The sequence below is a fragment of the Anopheles coluzzii genome, chromosome X (genome assembly GCF_943734685.1).
Source record: "Anopheles coluzzii chromosome X, AcolN3, whole genome shotgun sequence".
In the NCBI taxonomy this organism is placed as follows: domain Eukaryota; kingdom Metazoa; phylum Arthropoda; class Insecta; order Diptera; family Culicidae; genus Anopheles; species Anopheles coluzzii.
The window spans coordinates 19,115,800-19,131,148 of NC_064669.1; the positions used below are offsets into that span (position 1 = coordinate 19,115,800).

The 15,349-nt window shown below is 47.6% G+C and overlaps 1 protein-coding gene across 1 annotated transcript; it reads right to left on the reverse strand.

Annotated features, from left to right (window-relative positions):
• Positions 1 to 2,032: 2,032 nt before the first annotated feature.
• LOC120947240 (dynein axonemal intermediate chain 3-like) lies at positions 2,033 to 8,505 on the reverse strand. Its single transcript, XM_040362399.2, has 4 exons — positions 8,490 to 8,505; positions 7,104 to 7,332; positions 4,711 to 7,028; positions 2,033 to 3,472 (listed from the first exon to the last, which is right to left on the reverse strand). The coding sequence occupies exons 1-4, from the start codon at positions 8,503 to 8,505 to the stop codon at positions 2,391 to 2,393; spliced, it is 3,645 nt and encodes a 1,214-aa protein (XP_040218333.2). The 3' UTR covers positions 2,033 to 2,390.
• Between the last annotated feature and the right edge of the window lie 6,844 nt (positions 8,506 to 15,349).

A 15,349-nucleotide genomic window follows, 5' to 3' on the forward strand; every position in this document is an offset into this window, starting at 1 on the left:
TGCCGTCGTGCTGTCGGTACAGGCCGGCGAATGGCGGGGAGAGCTTGGCTGCGCGAACGGCATTCGGCCAGTCCGTTCACTCCACCGTGACTTGGGTACGATATTTTTTTTTCGGTTTGCGGTTTGCCGTTCTTCCATTTCGTTTGCTCGTAGTTTCGTGGCTGCTTTTCGCTCTCTCTCTCTCTCTCTCTCTCTCTCTCTCTCTCTTTCTCTCCCTCTCTCTTTCTCTCTCTCTCTCGCTCTCTCTCCCTCTCTCTTTCCCTTCTTCTCGTTGTATTTCTCTTTTCCGCAGCGGACTTGTTCTTGCTCTGGTAGGCACTCCGGTCATGTCATATTCCAAGCGCGTTCAGCCGGTTTTTTGGTAGTTGAAGACTGGAGAAGCACTTGGGGTCTTGTGGGGAGGAAGCAAAGGGAGACCTCACTGGTTGGATTCGACGCGCACACCTTCCGGATGTGAATGCATCACAGCAACGACACGTCACCGAAGTGTTGCTGGAGTCTGCAAAAAAGTTACACGCAACCGCCAAGAAACATTGAAATGCATCGCCGTGTTATGGAGGTGCCTAATCGCTGCCACCACCCGAAGGGCGCCTTCTTGTCATACACACACACATGCACACCCTTAACGAGACGGTAAATGGGAAAATGGGGCACCATATAATACTCGGCTCGTTCGGATACAACGAGCGAAAGGGACTATGTGGCAAACCCGACTCAATGTACCCCACACATCCTGTTGATGGAGCGTGTGACGAGACTGAAGTGATTGGACTGACATACCTGCCATGATGACTAGACGAGCATGTACCCAATTCGTGATTAATAACCTTGCCACTAGCGATACATCATATCCATTCCTGACGACATAGAGGAACTCAAACATTAGAGGAAGAGCTTGTTTGGATATCTAGATGCACTCTTGATGCTTCTAATGAAAATATGAAACTGCATGTCTGCTGACCTAGACCTTCTTGGTGGTTGGAAATGGAATGGCATAGGAAACCGTTATCGTGATCATCGAGTCAAGGTAGCTCCAAATGAAGGCAATAACGTTGTTTAACAGTATACGGATATCCTATCGCTGTCGAAACTGTTCGGTTGCGAAAGTACGTTCAATTCCGGCTTGCCCGTCAATGCTGCTTTGGGGTCACGTGCGTTGGAAAACTTCCCGATCAAGCGTAACCCCACGGAATGCTCGTACCAGCCGGGTCATTGAAAGTGATGTCCTTGTCCGCGTAGGTTTCGTGGGAAAATGGGCCACACGTTCGCGTGGACATTTTCGCGCTTCAAAACCCCTCAGAAACATCACACTTCGTAACATAACGCTACATGATGCTTCAACTGATCGATTGCGATCGACGCCAAGCCTGCGCCTTGCGCTGGCGTAACTGTGTGCGCCTACTTCATGTATTTGTTTCGCTACCGACATGTGCATGTGGAATGAGGCAAGACGCCATCGGCATCTAAGCAATAACAGCAAGAAAAACAATAACAAAAACCAAACATTTCTCCATTGAAGCTAATGGATCTTCGAACGCATATTCGATTCTTTCCCGATCGACAAAAAAAAAAACTAACAAACCTAAAAACCACCTACCCCACACGAGGGAGACATTGCACAGACACTAACAGTGCAAACAGCACCCCACGCGTCTGCGTCTGTATTGTAAGTGCACACAATTTGTCAACACCGCTCCAATGTGGTTTCCATGCCTAGGCTTCAGTGTCTAAGCAAACAAGCGTACGCGTAAGATCGCGTCCATTGAGATTGTGTAAATTATTGAGGAATTTCGTTGGGTGTGCGTTGGATACCATCCCAAACCATCGCACATCGTTTGCATTGAGGTTTGGGGGTTGTTGTTTTTTTTTTTTTGCAAGAGTTAGCGGTTGGTGGGTGGAGTAGATAAATACTTGTCATTTTAATCATCAAATTGCCCCCTCACGCCATTAGCTGCAGGAGAGTGATAAATCTTCCAGAAGATCTTCTACCATGCTGTTTAGACCCATCAAGAACATCAGAAAGACATAGGACTTCGGGGATTGGTAACTATGTTTGTATTCGTTTTGCTTTAACTAGAAATTGGCTAGAATGTATTTCCCAGTCCGTCCGGCGTTGGAATTCCATCAGCTCTTCGGCATCTCTGCATCACCTCCTGGTCCGTGAAACCTTTAGACTGCAACTTCTGCTCAACATTGTGTTCGAGGTTGGTCGCTGACGTCACCTGGTATGGCGCGACAAGTACCGCTAGACCGAAAAACCAGAACAATAGTTCGAACTTCGGCTGCCTTTCGGTTTGTCATGTCACGGACGCTTCCCCGCCCCGAAAAGCAATCGCTCTTAACGGGACTCTGGCCGGTTCGAGTCCCGTTGCACACCAGCACCCTTGTGCCTAGCCCGGCAAGTCCGGGCTGGGCTTGGGCACGTCGTCCATAAACGTGACCGAGCGGGCGCGCTGCAACCCGACCGTCCGACGGCCCTCCGGGCTGCCATTCGTAACGGTGCTCGCCGTCTCGTCCCCGTTGGCCGGCCCGTCCCCGCAGCCGGCTGCCGAGCCGCGTGCCGTCTGCTTCGCCAGGTACGCCGCCAGATGCTCCAGGTTGCCGCGGTCGTCCGACAGCACCAGCTCGCGGCGGGCCCGTCCCTTCGCCACAATGCTCACTACGCTGTCCAGCTCGGCCGGCAGCCGGAAGTTGCGCAGCACCTCCTGCGCCTCCCAGCTGACGCGCGGGTAGTCGCTCAGCTCCTCGCGAAACCGGGCCCGGACCGTTTCCCGCAACCGGGCACCCTCCTCGGCCAGCGTCAGTGCCGCTCCCGGCGGGTGCGTTTTACCGCCCCCCTTGAGCGACTGCTGCACGCGCCGATAATCTTCCGGGGCAGCGGCCACACTCTCGCCGATCGTTGCCCGCTTGCGCACGTCGTACCGGCGGCGCTCCCGCTCCGGGTGCATCTGCTTGGCGAGCAGCTCCGGGCTGAGGTGCCGCCGGGCCATCATGGTGCGGATGAGGGCCCGGTAGTAGCGCGACCGCCAGCGGCCCTCCAGCCGGCGGCTCAGGTCCACCCGCTTTTCCGCGTCCCGTATCGCCTTCTTCTTCGCCTCCTCGATGGCCTGCCGGCGCAGGAAGTCGTCGTGCTCCTGCTTCTCCACCTCGAGCCGCTCGGCAAGCTCGCGGGCCTCCCGTTCGGCCTGCAGCTTCGCCTCGATCTGCTCCCGGTTCTGCTCGTAGTACCGCTGGACCCACGCGTCCTGGTCGTGCTTGCGGGCCAGCTCCGCCCGTATCAGCTGCCGGAAGCGCTTCCGCTCGCCCGGTCGCGGTTCGGCGAACGCGGCCGGGATGCTGAGCAGCCGCACATTGCAGCTGCCGTCGGCCACCGCCAGGTGGCGCTGTGGGATGCGGCGATGCTGCTGCTGCGTGACGATCGACAGCACGTTCGCGCCGAGGTTGAGTGTGACGCAGGCGGTGGACGTGTGTACTGCGGAGAGTGGAAGAGAAGAAATTAAAGGAAAGAGGTGGGAAGCAATGGCATCAACTGGAACATTCGGGAGATGGTTTGACAATTGCGTAGAGCGTATGAAAACAAAGGCGTTGAAGCTGTCTATTCTACATCGCTGACTAAGCATACGGGGTTTCAATAACTCAATTTAAATATGATTAGAGGTCTAAAATTAAAGCCAGGCTATTCAGACTTATCTGTCTACAGTCGCGAGCTAATGCGTGCACCATGATGCAGTAACGTCTCATTAGGGTCCATTTGGTCTTAACTAGAATTAAAAATTAATCTAAAAGCATGTCCAAAATCCATCTTTGAATCAGAATATCAAGCTTTCAGATTCATATAGCTCTAAATATTCACAGATCTCGAAGGTTGCATGAATATCTGATGATTTAAACAATGCTTTCTAAGGATTTCTCGAATTTGTAGCGCCAGATAAGTAAGTAAGTAAGTTTCTAAAGATTTACCCTTTCTTCGCTTTCAATTAATGAATGTGCACCTAATGTGAATAGATTTTCAAACCTGTCTGCTCACAAAGGAGTACGTCGTCGTGACATTGCTTGGTAAACTATAATTCTTATAGATGCTCTGTCTCTGGCTGTAGCCTCCCATCCATGTAGACACCCGATCCCTAACAGGTCTGGCTTCGCCTGATCCAGCCATCGACCTCGCTTTGCTACCACTGCAACTCGTGCTTAATTAAAGACCGCTGTAGCACCCATGAGTTCTTGGTGGGACATGAGTCCAGTATCCTCATAACATGTCCCAACCATCGTATCCCTATCAATGTTGCTTGTTTTTAGCAAATAGTCCTTATAAATGTTGTTTTTTGCTGTGGTTCTTGGTTCCCCTTTCATCAGAGATCTTTATGATGATGCTTTAGATATTCAATGATTAGTTTTAAATGATGCACTCTTTAGAGATTCTTAAATCATTGGGGATTTGATTCGAGATCTGAATCACTCAGCACTCAAGATTGATTGGAATGAATCTTTACGAAAGACTCCTCCTCATCCAAGCCATCAATTCCTGGGCTGAAGAATCGTGAGAATGTCCTGCAATCATGCATGGTTGCTGGAAAATGGAGAATCAAATAACAACGGATCTTGGAGCACCTCATGAGCAAGCGACCTGCAGACAGTCCAGTCAGTTAAGAATCCGAAAAGCGCGAATAAAGCAATAGCAAAAACAACAACAAAAATGGCCAATGGTCGTACTTTGCAGATCCCAAATCTCCAGATCGCCGTTCGCCAGCCCGACATAGAACACGGACGGCCGGTCGAGACTCCAGACGCAGGCAGTCACGGGCGCCGGTTTCGGGCGCCAGAAGATGGGCGACTGGCGGCAATCGGCCGTCCAGAGGGCGAGCACGGTACCGCCCGCGGTCAGCAGCACGTCCGGCACGAACGGGTTGCGCACGATTGCCACCAGCGGCCCGTCGTGTACCGCGGCGAAGGTGTCCTGGTCGCGCACCGGCTCCTCGTTCACGATCGCACCCTGATCGAACTCGTACCCGTCCCACTTGCCCCAGAACAGCCCACCGAGCAGGGTGCCGGCAATGAACGCCTGGTGGCAGATGACCGGTGGCAGCTGGAAGCCGCCGACCCCGCCTCCCGCCCGGAGCGATATCGGCTGCTCGTCGAGCGCGAGCGCCACCAGTGGCAGCTCGCACCGCACCCGATAGGTCGGATGGAACACGTGGTTGAGCCGAGCCAGCCCACGCGTCGTTGGCTCACCGGCGATGGTGGCGGTGGCGGGGGCGGTGCTGTTGATGGCTGTGCCGGTGAGGCCGGCGGGCACAGCGCCAACACTCTCCGCCTCGCCGACGCCCTTCTCCTTGTCGTGCGCGTGTGCCGACAGTGCCGCCGGGACGGGCAGGTCCAGATTCCACAGCGACACGGTACCGTCCAGGGCGCCCGTCAGCAGGAATCGCCCCGCACCGTCCTCGGCACCGTTGGCGCGCAGCTGCCCTGTCGGGGCGCAGTGGTAGTTCTGTGGCAGCCAGCGGATCACGGTGATCGGTTTGCGTGCCGACCGCTCGAGGGCACTGATGACGGCCGGGCGCACGTGCCACGGCGTTTCCGGCGCTTCCGCGCCGTGCACGATGCCCGCCGGGCCGCTCGGGCTGGCCGCCGGGCTGCGGGCCAGCAGGCGGCTGGTGCTGTTGGCGTTGCCGAGCAGCGACTTGATCTCGCTGCGGTACTGCTCCGGCGTTGGATGCTGTCCGTGGTGTCTCGCGGGCTCGCGGCCACTCGTTCGCGGCCCGATGTGTTCCAGCTGGGCGTCCGTCAGCTCCCAGATCGCGAGCTGGCCGCTGGACAGGCCGCCCACCAGCAGGCGGCCGTCGTACGGACAGAAGGACAGTGCCGTCACTTCGCGGGGCGAATCGAACCACAGCCGCGGCACGAGCGATTCCTCGAAGCTCCACCCCAGCACGGGACACTTCTCGAAGACGAGCCGGTTGACGGCGTCCTCGCGGCCCGCCGGTCCGACCGTCGCACCCGTCGGTACGGTGCGCTTGCCGACGACTCCCTCCAGCTCGGGCGAACTGGCCGCTCCCGGCACCGCCATCTGCACGCTCGGGATGTGATGGACGTAGGCGGCGACGAACGTGCCCGCCAGCTGCGGATGCCACTCGATCGCGGACACGTGCCGGTTGGCGCAGGTCGACCGGTCCATGAAGCACATCGTTTCCTCGACCGCGGGCGTCTCGTACTTGGCGATGGACCGGTGGCGCGAGATGATGGGATAGTCGTTCCGGTACATGTCGATCTGGTTAAACTCCAGCGTCTGCAGCAGCTGCTCGACGTGGCTGCTGGGGCACACGGCGGCCGGCGGGCTGGTGGCGGAAGCGCTCGCCGGTGCGCCGGTGCCCACCGACGCCAGCTGCGGTTCGCTCCCAATCTCGTACAGATACTGCGACCAGGCGTTGGTCGGAAAGGTGGGATCGGTCTGCTGGAACTTGTGCACCTTCTCCGGCCGCAGCTGCACCCCGAAGTCGATCGATTTGCGCACAATGTTGTGGAAGGCGGTCTTCGGGACCAGTTCCACGTAGCCGTCGCGGGCGTCCGCCACCAGGCGCAGCTGAAACCGGTACGAGCTGGCGCGCTGCGCCGGAAAGATGCTCTGCGACTCCACGTTCACCACGTTCGTGCGCTTGAGCGGGATGAAGTTTTCCACGTCCTGCTCGCTGCCGCGCGTCTGCCAGCGGCGGGCCTTCTTGCGCATGGCGGCCGCCGCCGAGAGCCGCTCCACCAGCTCCAGCCGGCGGATCAGCTCGCGGGCCTCGCGCGTCTCCTTGTGGTCGGTGAAGACGGCGAACAGGTCCTCCTCCTCGGTGCTCTGGTCGGGCAGGTAGCCCACCAGTATCATCCGGCCCGGTTCCATGTCCTTCAGCTTGTCCTTCAGCTGGCGCTGCACCTTCGTTTTCCCCGGCAGCTGGTCCTCCAGCATCTCCTTCTTGATCTCCTTCCACGGGTGCTCCACGCTGACGGCGGTACCGATCTCCATCCCCAGCTCGGCCTGCAGATCGGGGCTGAGCAGGAATATGAGTGAGCGATTTAAAGATGCCTTCCCGACACGTCGACCCCACAACCCATCATCCCCCTACCTGATTACCAAGCGCGAACATTTCGGAAAGCTATGCAGCTTCTGGCGGGCATCGTTTTCCTCGAACCCGAATATCATCGACACCTCCTCGTCGTCCGGTTCGAAGTTGTGCTTCGAGTAGGTGTCACTCTTCGCCTCGTTCGACGAGGAGGACTTCAGCTGGGCCACACCCTTCCCGGCCAGTTTGAATGCAGTTGGTCTCCGGCGTGCAGCTAACAAATTCCTTGCAACTCATGCAAGATGAGCAGCATTATTTGCTGCGAAAACACAACGATATGTATGCAAACAGACTACGAATGCAGTTTCGGGTCGAACAACCGAGCTAAACAAGTGTTACCATGGAAAAGGGTAAAACAATTCATCAACGTTCGCCGGTGCAACGGTTGCCATGGTATTTTTGCAATCAAAGTTGAAATCTTGCACCGGGATGCGCTGAAATTTTACGAATTCTGAAGTGAAATGTTTCACATTTGCGCCATCTGCTGGTCAAATGAGAAACTAGCGCCGCTCGAGATGTGACGCAGAGTGACCAGAAATACCGATTAATCTGTATTACATCCGATTTTTGAAATGCCTATTAGCGCGTGGCCACGGACGTGACAAAATGTTGAAAAATTTATCAACTTTGTCAACATTGCTTGTCAACTGCAAAAATGAGCTTTTCTCGTGGCCGCACCTAAAACATACACAAGAACGACAAAAAGCTCCAACATCTGAATATGATCGATATTTTGTTTAAGGCAGCGCTCTAGCAGCAATCGAACACGACATCGAACATGAAAAATATATGGGATTTGACATGTTCGATTTGATAACCAACAAATCGAACATGTCAAATCCCATACATTTTTCATGTTCGATGTCGTGTTCGATTGCTGCTAGAGCGCCGGGTAAGAAGCACGAAATAGGTACATAAATCAATTAGAATCATGCATTTTAGCATTATTATCATAGCAATGGGTCACAACTGCTCTAAATAGCTGTTTGTTTACGCTTTTTCGCGAACGTCAAATTTTGTAACTTTTGTCAACTTTTGTCAACTTTATTTCCTGGCTGCCCCAGGTTACAAAATTTTGACAAAAGCTCACAAAAGTGGCAAAAGCTCTCGTTTTGAAAAATTTGTCAGCATTTTGTCACTCTCATGGCCTTTCGCCTTATGATTCACAGACCCTAAAACTGCCGATATTTCATTTTACCTACCAAAAAGATTTTCCTCAGATTTGTTCATAATCTGACCGACAAATCATAAAACCATTTCCCCAAACAATTTATGCATTAAACTTCATATGAAGATATTACAAATCCCTAGCGACTAGAACAAGAATTTTAACTTTATCAACTTAGGCCCGTGTCTATGTTTCGTCAGATGCGATTAAATTGGACATACTATACTTTTTCTTCATCTTAATAGGATTAATGGGATATATTCTCCTATTCACTTTGTTAAAAATGGACATTATTATTCATTTCCTAAATACAAACGCGTTGAAAAGTGTTATTATATCAAACTCATTGCAATAGCTCCAATGAAAAGCAAGAGATTCTCCACTCATCGAGGAGTTTAGACGTGTTTTTGTGCCGCTCTTGCTCTGCACTTTGGACTGGTTGTTTTTGCGTGCGTGGATCGTGAATTGAAGAGTCACCGTTGAAACGGATTGTTGCTGCTGTTAGTGAGCTTGCTGTTCCTGCATTCAAGTGAATTTAATTCTGTAAAAGCTGCTAAATTGCTGTGCGTTCGTGCGTTCGGTTGCTGTTCGCAATCTCTTGATGGTGTCGTTGCCCCGAGACCGCTTTCACTACTACACCTCACGCATTGCGTAGAACACGCTCTCTCTCATCGCAATGGATTGTGCCATCTGCTCTTCTACCATCACCAAGGATCCGGTTCTCTGCTGTGGAAATTTGACTTATTCGAAATGCAAGGCTGCGTTTCATCCAGAATGCATTAAAATTGCTGCAGCTTGTGTCAGCAGCTTGTGAGATGGCCCGTTATCGTGGCCTTTGCTGGATGTGTGAAAAGTGTCGTGAATCTAGAGCCGACTTCGTTTCTTTTATTTCTGGTTTGATGAGCGATCTGAAAAATGAGATGAGAAATGAACTGTTTCATGAGCTAGATAAAAGGTTCACTCACTTGCCTTCATCCAAATCACCATCCACTAAACCTACAAATACAGCTACAAGTGCACCAAAGCAAACTGGTATCCCCACTACAAGTTTATTATCCGTTAACGCATACCACACTGATCCTGACAATATAGAGTCATCCACGCCTGAATCCGTTAAACTAGACACTATTTCACGCACACACCCATCAGAGCGTACCGAAACGTCGATCACTGAATTCTCTCACCCAGCTCTTCACATTGGCACTTCTAACGACTTAACCATGAACAGCGCTATACAGTTTATACCAGCACCAGAATCAAAAACGTGGATTTTTATTACGAGAGTTGCTCCAAAAGTTACCGAAGAAAGCATGAAAACATTTATGCAAGGGAGATTGAATTGCACTGACTGTTCCGTGAAACGTATTTTGACCAAAGGGCGGCGATCCAAACGCTCTCACATACATATCATTTAAAGTTGGTGTCCCTTCTGAACTAAAAGAGATCGCGCTCTCTCCCACGACTTGGCCGTGTGGTTTTGTTTACAGAGAGTTTAACTTTCGCCCACGCGCTCCCAAAATATCCACACCATATTCGGGATTCACCTTCACTGCACCGCTTTATCCTCAATCAGCTGTACGGGAACCTGCGAAAACAAACACTACTCACCAGGACATGAATCTCACCAACACTATCACATCACCACAGCCGTCTACTTCTTACTCGATCTCTACCGCGGTTATACAAACAAACGCTGCATCAACAACAGAACCGCAAATAAATATTGCTGGCAACTCTTCCGGATCACCTTTTTTACACAAACAATAACGTGTCCGCGCCGACACGATGTATCACTAAAGGATCCTTTCTATATTTTCTATCAAAATGCTAGAGGTTTACGCACAAAAAATACCGAATGCTTTACCAGTACAGCTATTTCCGAGTGGGATGTGATCGTTCTCACCGAAACCTGGCTCACCGATAGTTACCCATCTTCTCTATTGTTTGACAGCCACCGCTACAATACCTTCCGATTGGATCGCTTTGCCATAAATAGTGATAAATGTATTGGTGGAGGAGTTCTCATTGCCACGAATATCAAATATGCGGCTTCGCTGTGCACTACTAATACATCATCAATTGAGTGTCTTTGGGTGCGTGTAAAAGTTTTGGATGTTTCCCTAGTCATCGGCTCATTCTACCTCCCTCCTGACCAAGCTGCCAACCCCGATGTTATAAATACTTTCTGTACTGCGCTACATGAAACTAGGGAAAAATATAAAGACGATCATTTGATTATTCTCGGAGATTTCAATCAACCCTATCTTAAATGGATTACTCGGAACGATTTTCCTTCGCTTGACTTCAGCAACTCCCGAATACATCCTACCTGCCAAATTCTCCTCGATGAAATTAATTTGGCCGGCCTTCAGCAAGTTAATTCAATCACCAACTGTAACAATACTATACTTGATTTAATTTTTGCGGATGACCAGACCGTTGAACGATTGAGCCCAATAGAACTGAGTTTAGAATCCATAGTTGAACCTGATCCACATCACCCTGCTCTACTTACCAGCTTCATGGTTCCGCAACAGAATTTGTCGTCTTCTGAGTCCCCAGAACGGAGAGATTTGAACTTTAGACGTACGAAATTTGATGAATTAACAATAGCGCTAACTCAGACCAATTGGGAATTTTTAAAGTCTAACCACGATATCAACGATAGCGTATTAAGCTTCACAAATCATCTAAATGGATTATTCGAACAGTTTGTTCTCTGCTTTAATCCTCCATCCACCGTGGGCTAATAATGCACTACGCGTCGCCAAACGCCGGAGATCTAATGCCCAACAAAAACTGCGCAGTCTTCGAAACAGCACCAACCAAGCAAACTTTGCTCGCGCTGCTCGGATTTACAAACAGTTAAACCGTTTTGCGTATGCTCACTACGTTAGAAAGATCGAATTCAGATTCAAAAAGGATCCACTAGCATTCTGGAAATTCATACGAAATAAGAAATCCTGCGACCGTCTTCCAGCTGTAATAAACTTCAAGGGAAACATCATTTCGGGTGAAGATGACCTCTGCAAAGGTTTTGCAGAACATTTTGCTTCCGTGTACACCTGCAATTCTTCGAAACCTCTCAACCTATCTTCAGCACTTTCCGCAATCAACGACGCAGTTGACTTATCCACATCTACTATCAGTGAAGATGAAGTCGATGCTGCCATATCGCAACTGAAGCTTTCGTATGCCTCTGGGCCGGACAACATTCCCAGTGCAATTCTTATTCACTGTAAGGCTGCTCTTTTGCCTATTCTGACTCAACTTTTCAACAAATCCTTACAGTCGAAATGCTTCCCGCAAATATGGAAATCTTATTACATGTTTCCTGTCTTTAAAAAAGGAGACAAATCTGATATATGTAATTATCGCGGAATCTCTATGTTATGTGCTTGTAGTAAGCTGTTTGAAAAAGTTATGTTCCGCCACATGTCCTACGCTTTCCTACCTGTTATGTCTGTTATGCAACACGGCTTCATGCCTAAACGTTCGATTGAAACTAACCTGCTTCATTTGCTTCAATTTTGCTACTTCAATATTGACAAGGGCCTCCAGGTTGATGTCATTTATACCGACTTCTGCGCTGCATTTGACAAGGTCAACCACTACTTATTGCTTGCTAAATTATTAAAATATGGTGTACACTCAAATTTTTTTAGCATGGTTAGAAAGCTACCTAATGAACCGTTGCATTAATGTAAAAATTGAAAAAACTTTTTCTGACCCTTTCTGTAACTTTTCTGGTGTTCCACAAGGAAGCATATTAGGGCCATTATTATTTATTATATTTACTAACGATATTGTGTTTGCTGTTCCCAACGTCAATGTTTTACTATATGAAGACGATTTTAAGATGTTACTTGCTGTTGAAAATTCAAATCACTGCGAAATACTTTAAGATTCCATAAACCGTTTTTTGACGTGGTGCCATGATAACGAAATGTTTGTGAATGTACAAAAATGTAACTGCATTACTTTCTCTAAGAAAAGGATTCCAATAACTTTTAATTACAAAATAGGTCAAGACAGTGTGCCGCGGTCATCTGTAGTTCGTGATTTAAGAATAATGTTAGACAGTAAATGTTGTGGACAGACCGCTGCCTCATCCTGAGGGCTCACTGTTGACAGCAAGGCTGTCATCCTGTGACGTCCTCAGTGAGGATCGCGGCGCGAGCAGGACCAGTCGTCCTCTCCCCGCATTGCGTGTGTGTGTGTGCGTTTTATTTATACACAGTCTTTCCCCGAGTTACGCGAATGATGCGTTCCGGAGACATTCGCGTAACTCGGATTTTCGCGTAAGTCGAATATCACGTTTTACAGTAAAAATATACTTTCTTTATCATGATTTTTGATTGAATTTAGTTCATTTATGTAATTTATCACTTATTTGATTCAATTGGTGTGGAGAATTCAGTTATTTCTGACTTTTTAGTGAATTAAAATTTTGAAATATTGCTAATTATTTTTCATTTGACAATTGATGGAGAAAATTGTACTGATTTGACATCTGAACTGTCAAAAATAAAAAAATCGCGTAACTCGAATTCGCGTAACTCGAGTGTCGCGTAACTCGGGGAAAGACTGTACGTGTTTATTTATTACCATACCAAAGAGTAGAATAAATCACATATTCTGTTTGTGCCGTACACCACCGTGTTTACGTTCATTTGTGCGGACACAACAGTAAATTTATATTATCGTGCCATTTCCACACAATCGTCTCAAAAGCATTAAATATGTTAGGTTTTATTCTACGTGCTTCTTCCGACTTTAAAGATCCTTTCTGTCTTAACCTTTAAGTTGGCAACCGGATACCCGGGTATTTTTTTTAACTTTAAACTGAGATAACTTTTGATTCATTGCTTTTATTGGCCTGAAATTTTCCGTAGCCTCCCAACTTTTAATTTCTGATTTTTTGGTGCATAAATTGTAATTTTAAACAGCCTGTAAGTATTTTATTTTGATTTTTTTTAAACTTTACCACGTAAGTTGGCAACCAGCATACCCGGGTATTCCATACATTTTGTATGGAGAATGACGTTTCTCTTCTTCATCTTTTCGTATTGTGCTTATTTTCGAGTCAAATTCAAGCGATTCCAAATTTCAATTTGACCGTTATTTTTATAATAAAACGAAAAAACTTTATGTATAAATGAAATAGAAGAGAATATATGGTCAGCATTACTTGCTTACAGCATTAAAATATAGAAAGCATTGTTTACCTATGAAAATCGTTAATTTTTTGCATCAAAACGTGTGGAATACCCGGGTATGCCGGTTGCCAACTTACGTGTGTAAATCTGGTTGCCAACTCTACGGTTAAATCGTTATACTGTGCCCTAGTCCGTCCTATACGTGAATTTGCTTGCGTTGTTTGGTGTCCAAACCAAGTGACCTATATAGACATAATAGAAAAAGTTCAGAAAAAGGCGACACGCGCTATGTTTTATCGTCTTCCTTGGTCAAACCAAATGCCACGCCCCCCGTACCATGTCAGGTGTCAGTTCCCAAATAGCCAGAATTGCTTAAGCAGCTCATTTTGGCACGCTAAAGATCGCTGCTTGAATTCGCCTTTTGCAGTAGATAAACAGCATCAAAGTTCTATGTGGGTCTTTCAAACAGCGCCTAAGCAGCTTCCTTATTCCACGGTGCCAGGGATTATTTTTCTTTGTGTTTTATTTTCAAGCAAGCGTCATCGATGAAATAAACAAAAAGATTTTTTTCGTTTAAACACATGTGTATATTTTTAAATCCTTTGTATTGATGAATTACACAAAATTTTACACAATTTACTGATAATTCACAATCACTTCACTTAATATTCATTCTTCAATTAACGAATCTAACTTGTGCAGCAGCAATGAGATGATTGCCGGCGTCAGTCTTTGACACTATGACAAGAGCCACCTAGTACCGATGACATGCATTAAAAAGCTATAAAGTTCCACCAAGTTCAGTACCCTTTCTTAACAAGCCTTCAAGTTCCATCATGAACCCTACACATAGTGCTAATCAGCCGCAAAGTTTCAAAGAGTGCCGTGTGCCTGTTAAAAAGCTCCATAGTTCCGCAAAGTACCGTCTATCTCTTAATCAGCCACAAAGTACGACATCGGAACGATTTTTCGTTAAACAGCCCCAAATCAGCTATAAAGTACGAGCTGGCTATTTGGGTTATTTGGTCTCGAAACTTTAGAACACAGGAGAAAGAATGCTCAATGTATTTTAATGCATAAATTATTAAATGGGCTTATTGATGCACCTGAAATTTTTAAATCTGATCAGTTTTTCTGCACCTACTAGGGATCTTAGAAGCAGGTCTTTAATCAGGATCCCATTTCGATCTTCTTCATTTGGCGCTAACGACCTTTTTATTAAAATATGTGTCAGCTACAATAGACTTGAATCATCTGCAAATTTTCATATCCCTGTTTCTCACCTTCGTCAGTTGTAAAGGGCTAGTGTTATTTATGTTTAAGTTGTTTACTAATGATGAATTTGTATCTGTTATTTAGGCCTATTGCCCGATAACATAAATAACTAAATAATAATAATAATAATAAAATGACCCAAATAGCCAGCTCATACCTTATAGCTAATTTGCGGCTGTTTAACGAAAAATCGTGCGGATGTCATACTTTGTGGCTGATAAGGAAATAATCAGGCTATTTGGGTAAATGGCTTCGGAATGCCTCCAAAGCCGTTTAACCGTCATGTGTACGACCGCCTACACGAGTAAGTTTTGCATCTTTATTCCAAAATATCTTTGGATTAAGAAGCCGTATCAACTTAAAATTTTAAAAATGCCTCAAAATAAGATGTTTTCCAGCCATGTGCAAAAAATAAAAAATATCAACAATGTTTAAATATTTTTTATGTTTATATACCATTCAAATGTACAACTGCCCACCCTGGTAAGCCATACATTTTGTATGGAAGAATGATGATTTTTATCTTCGTTGAAAGCGTATACTTTTTGAATTACAGTGGCGCGCCGATTATCCGGGCTCATCGGGACTTGACCTCGCCCGGATATGCGAAAAACACCGAGAATAAGTCAAATGATATATTCAATCAC

Coding starts and splice junctions, on each gene's coding strand:
- LOC120947240 (XM_040362399.2), bottom strand. Junction 7,029..7,103: donor TGTTCGCGCTTGGTAATCAG/GTAGGGGGATGA, acceptor ATTCCTGCTCAG/CCCCGATCTGCAGGCCGAGC. Junction 3,473..4,710: donor GGAGATTTGGGATCTGCAAA/GTACGACCATTG, acceptor CACTCTCCGCAG/TACACACGTCCACCGCCTGC.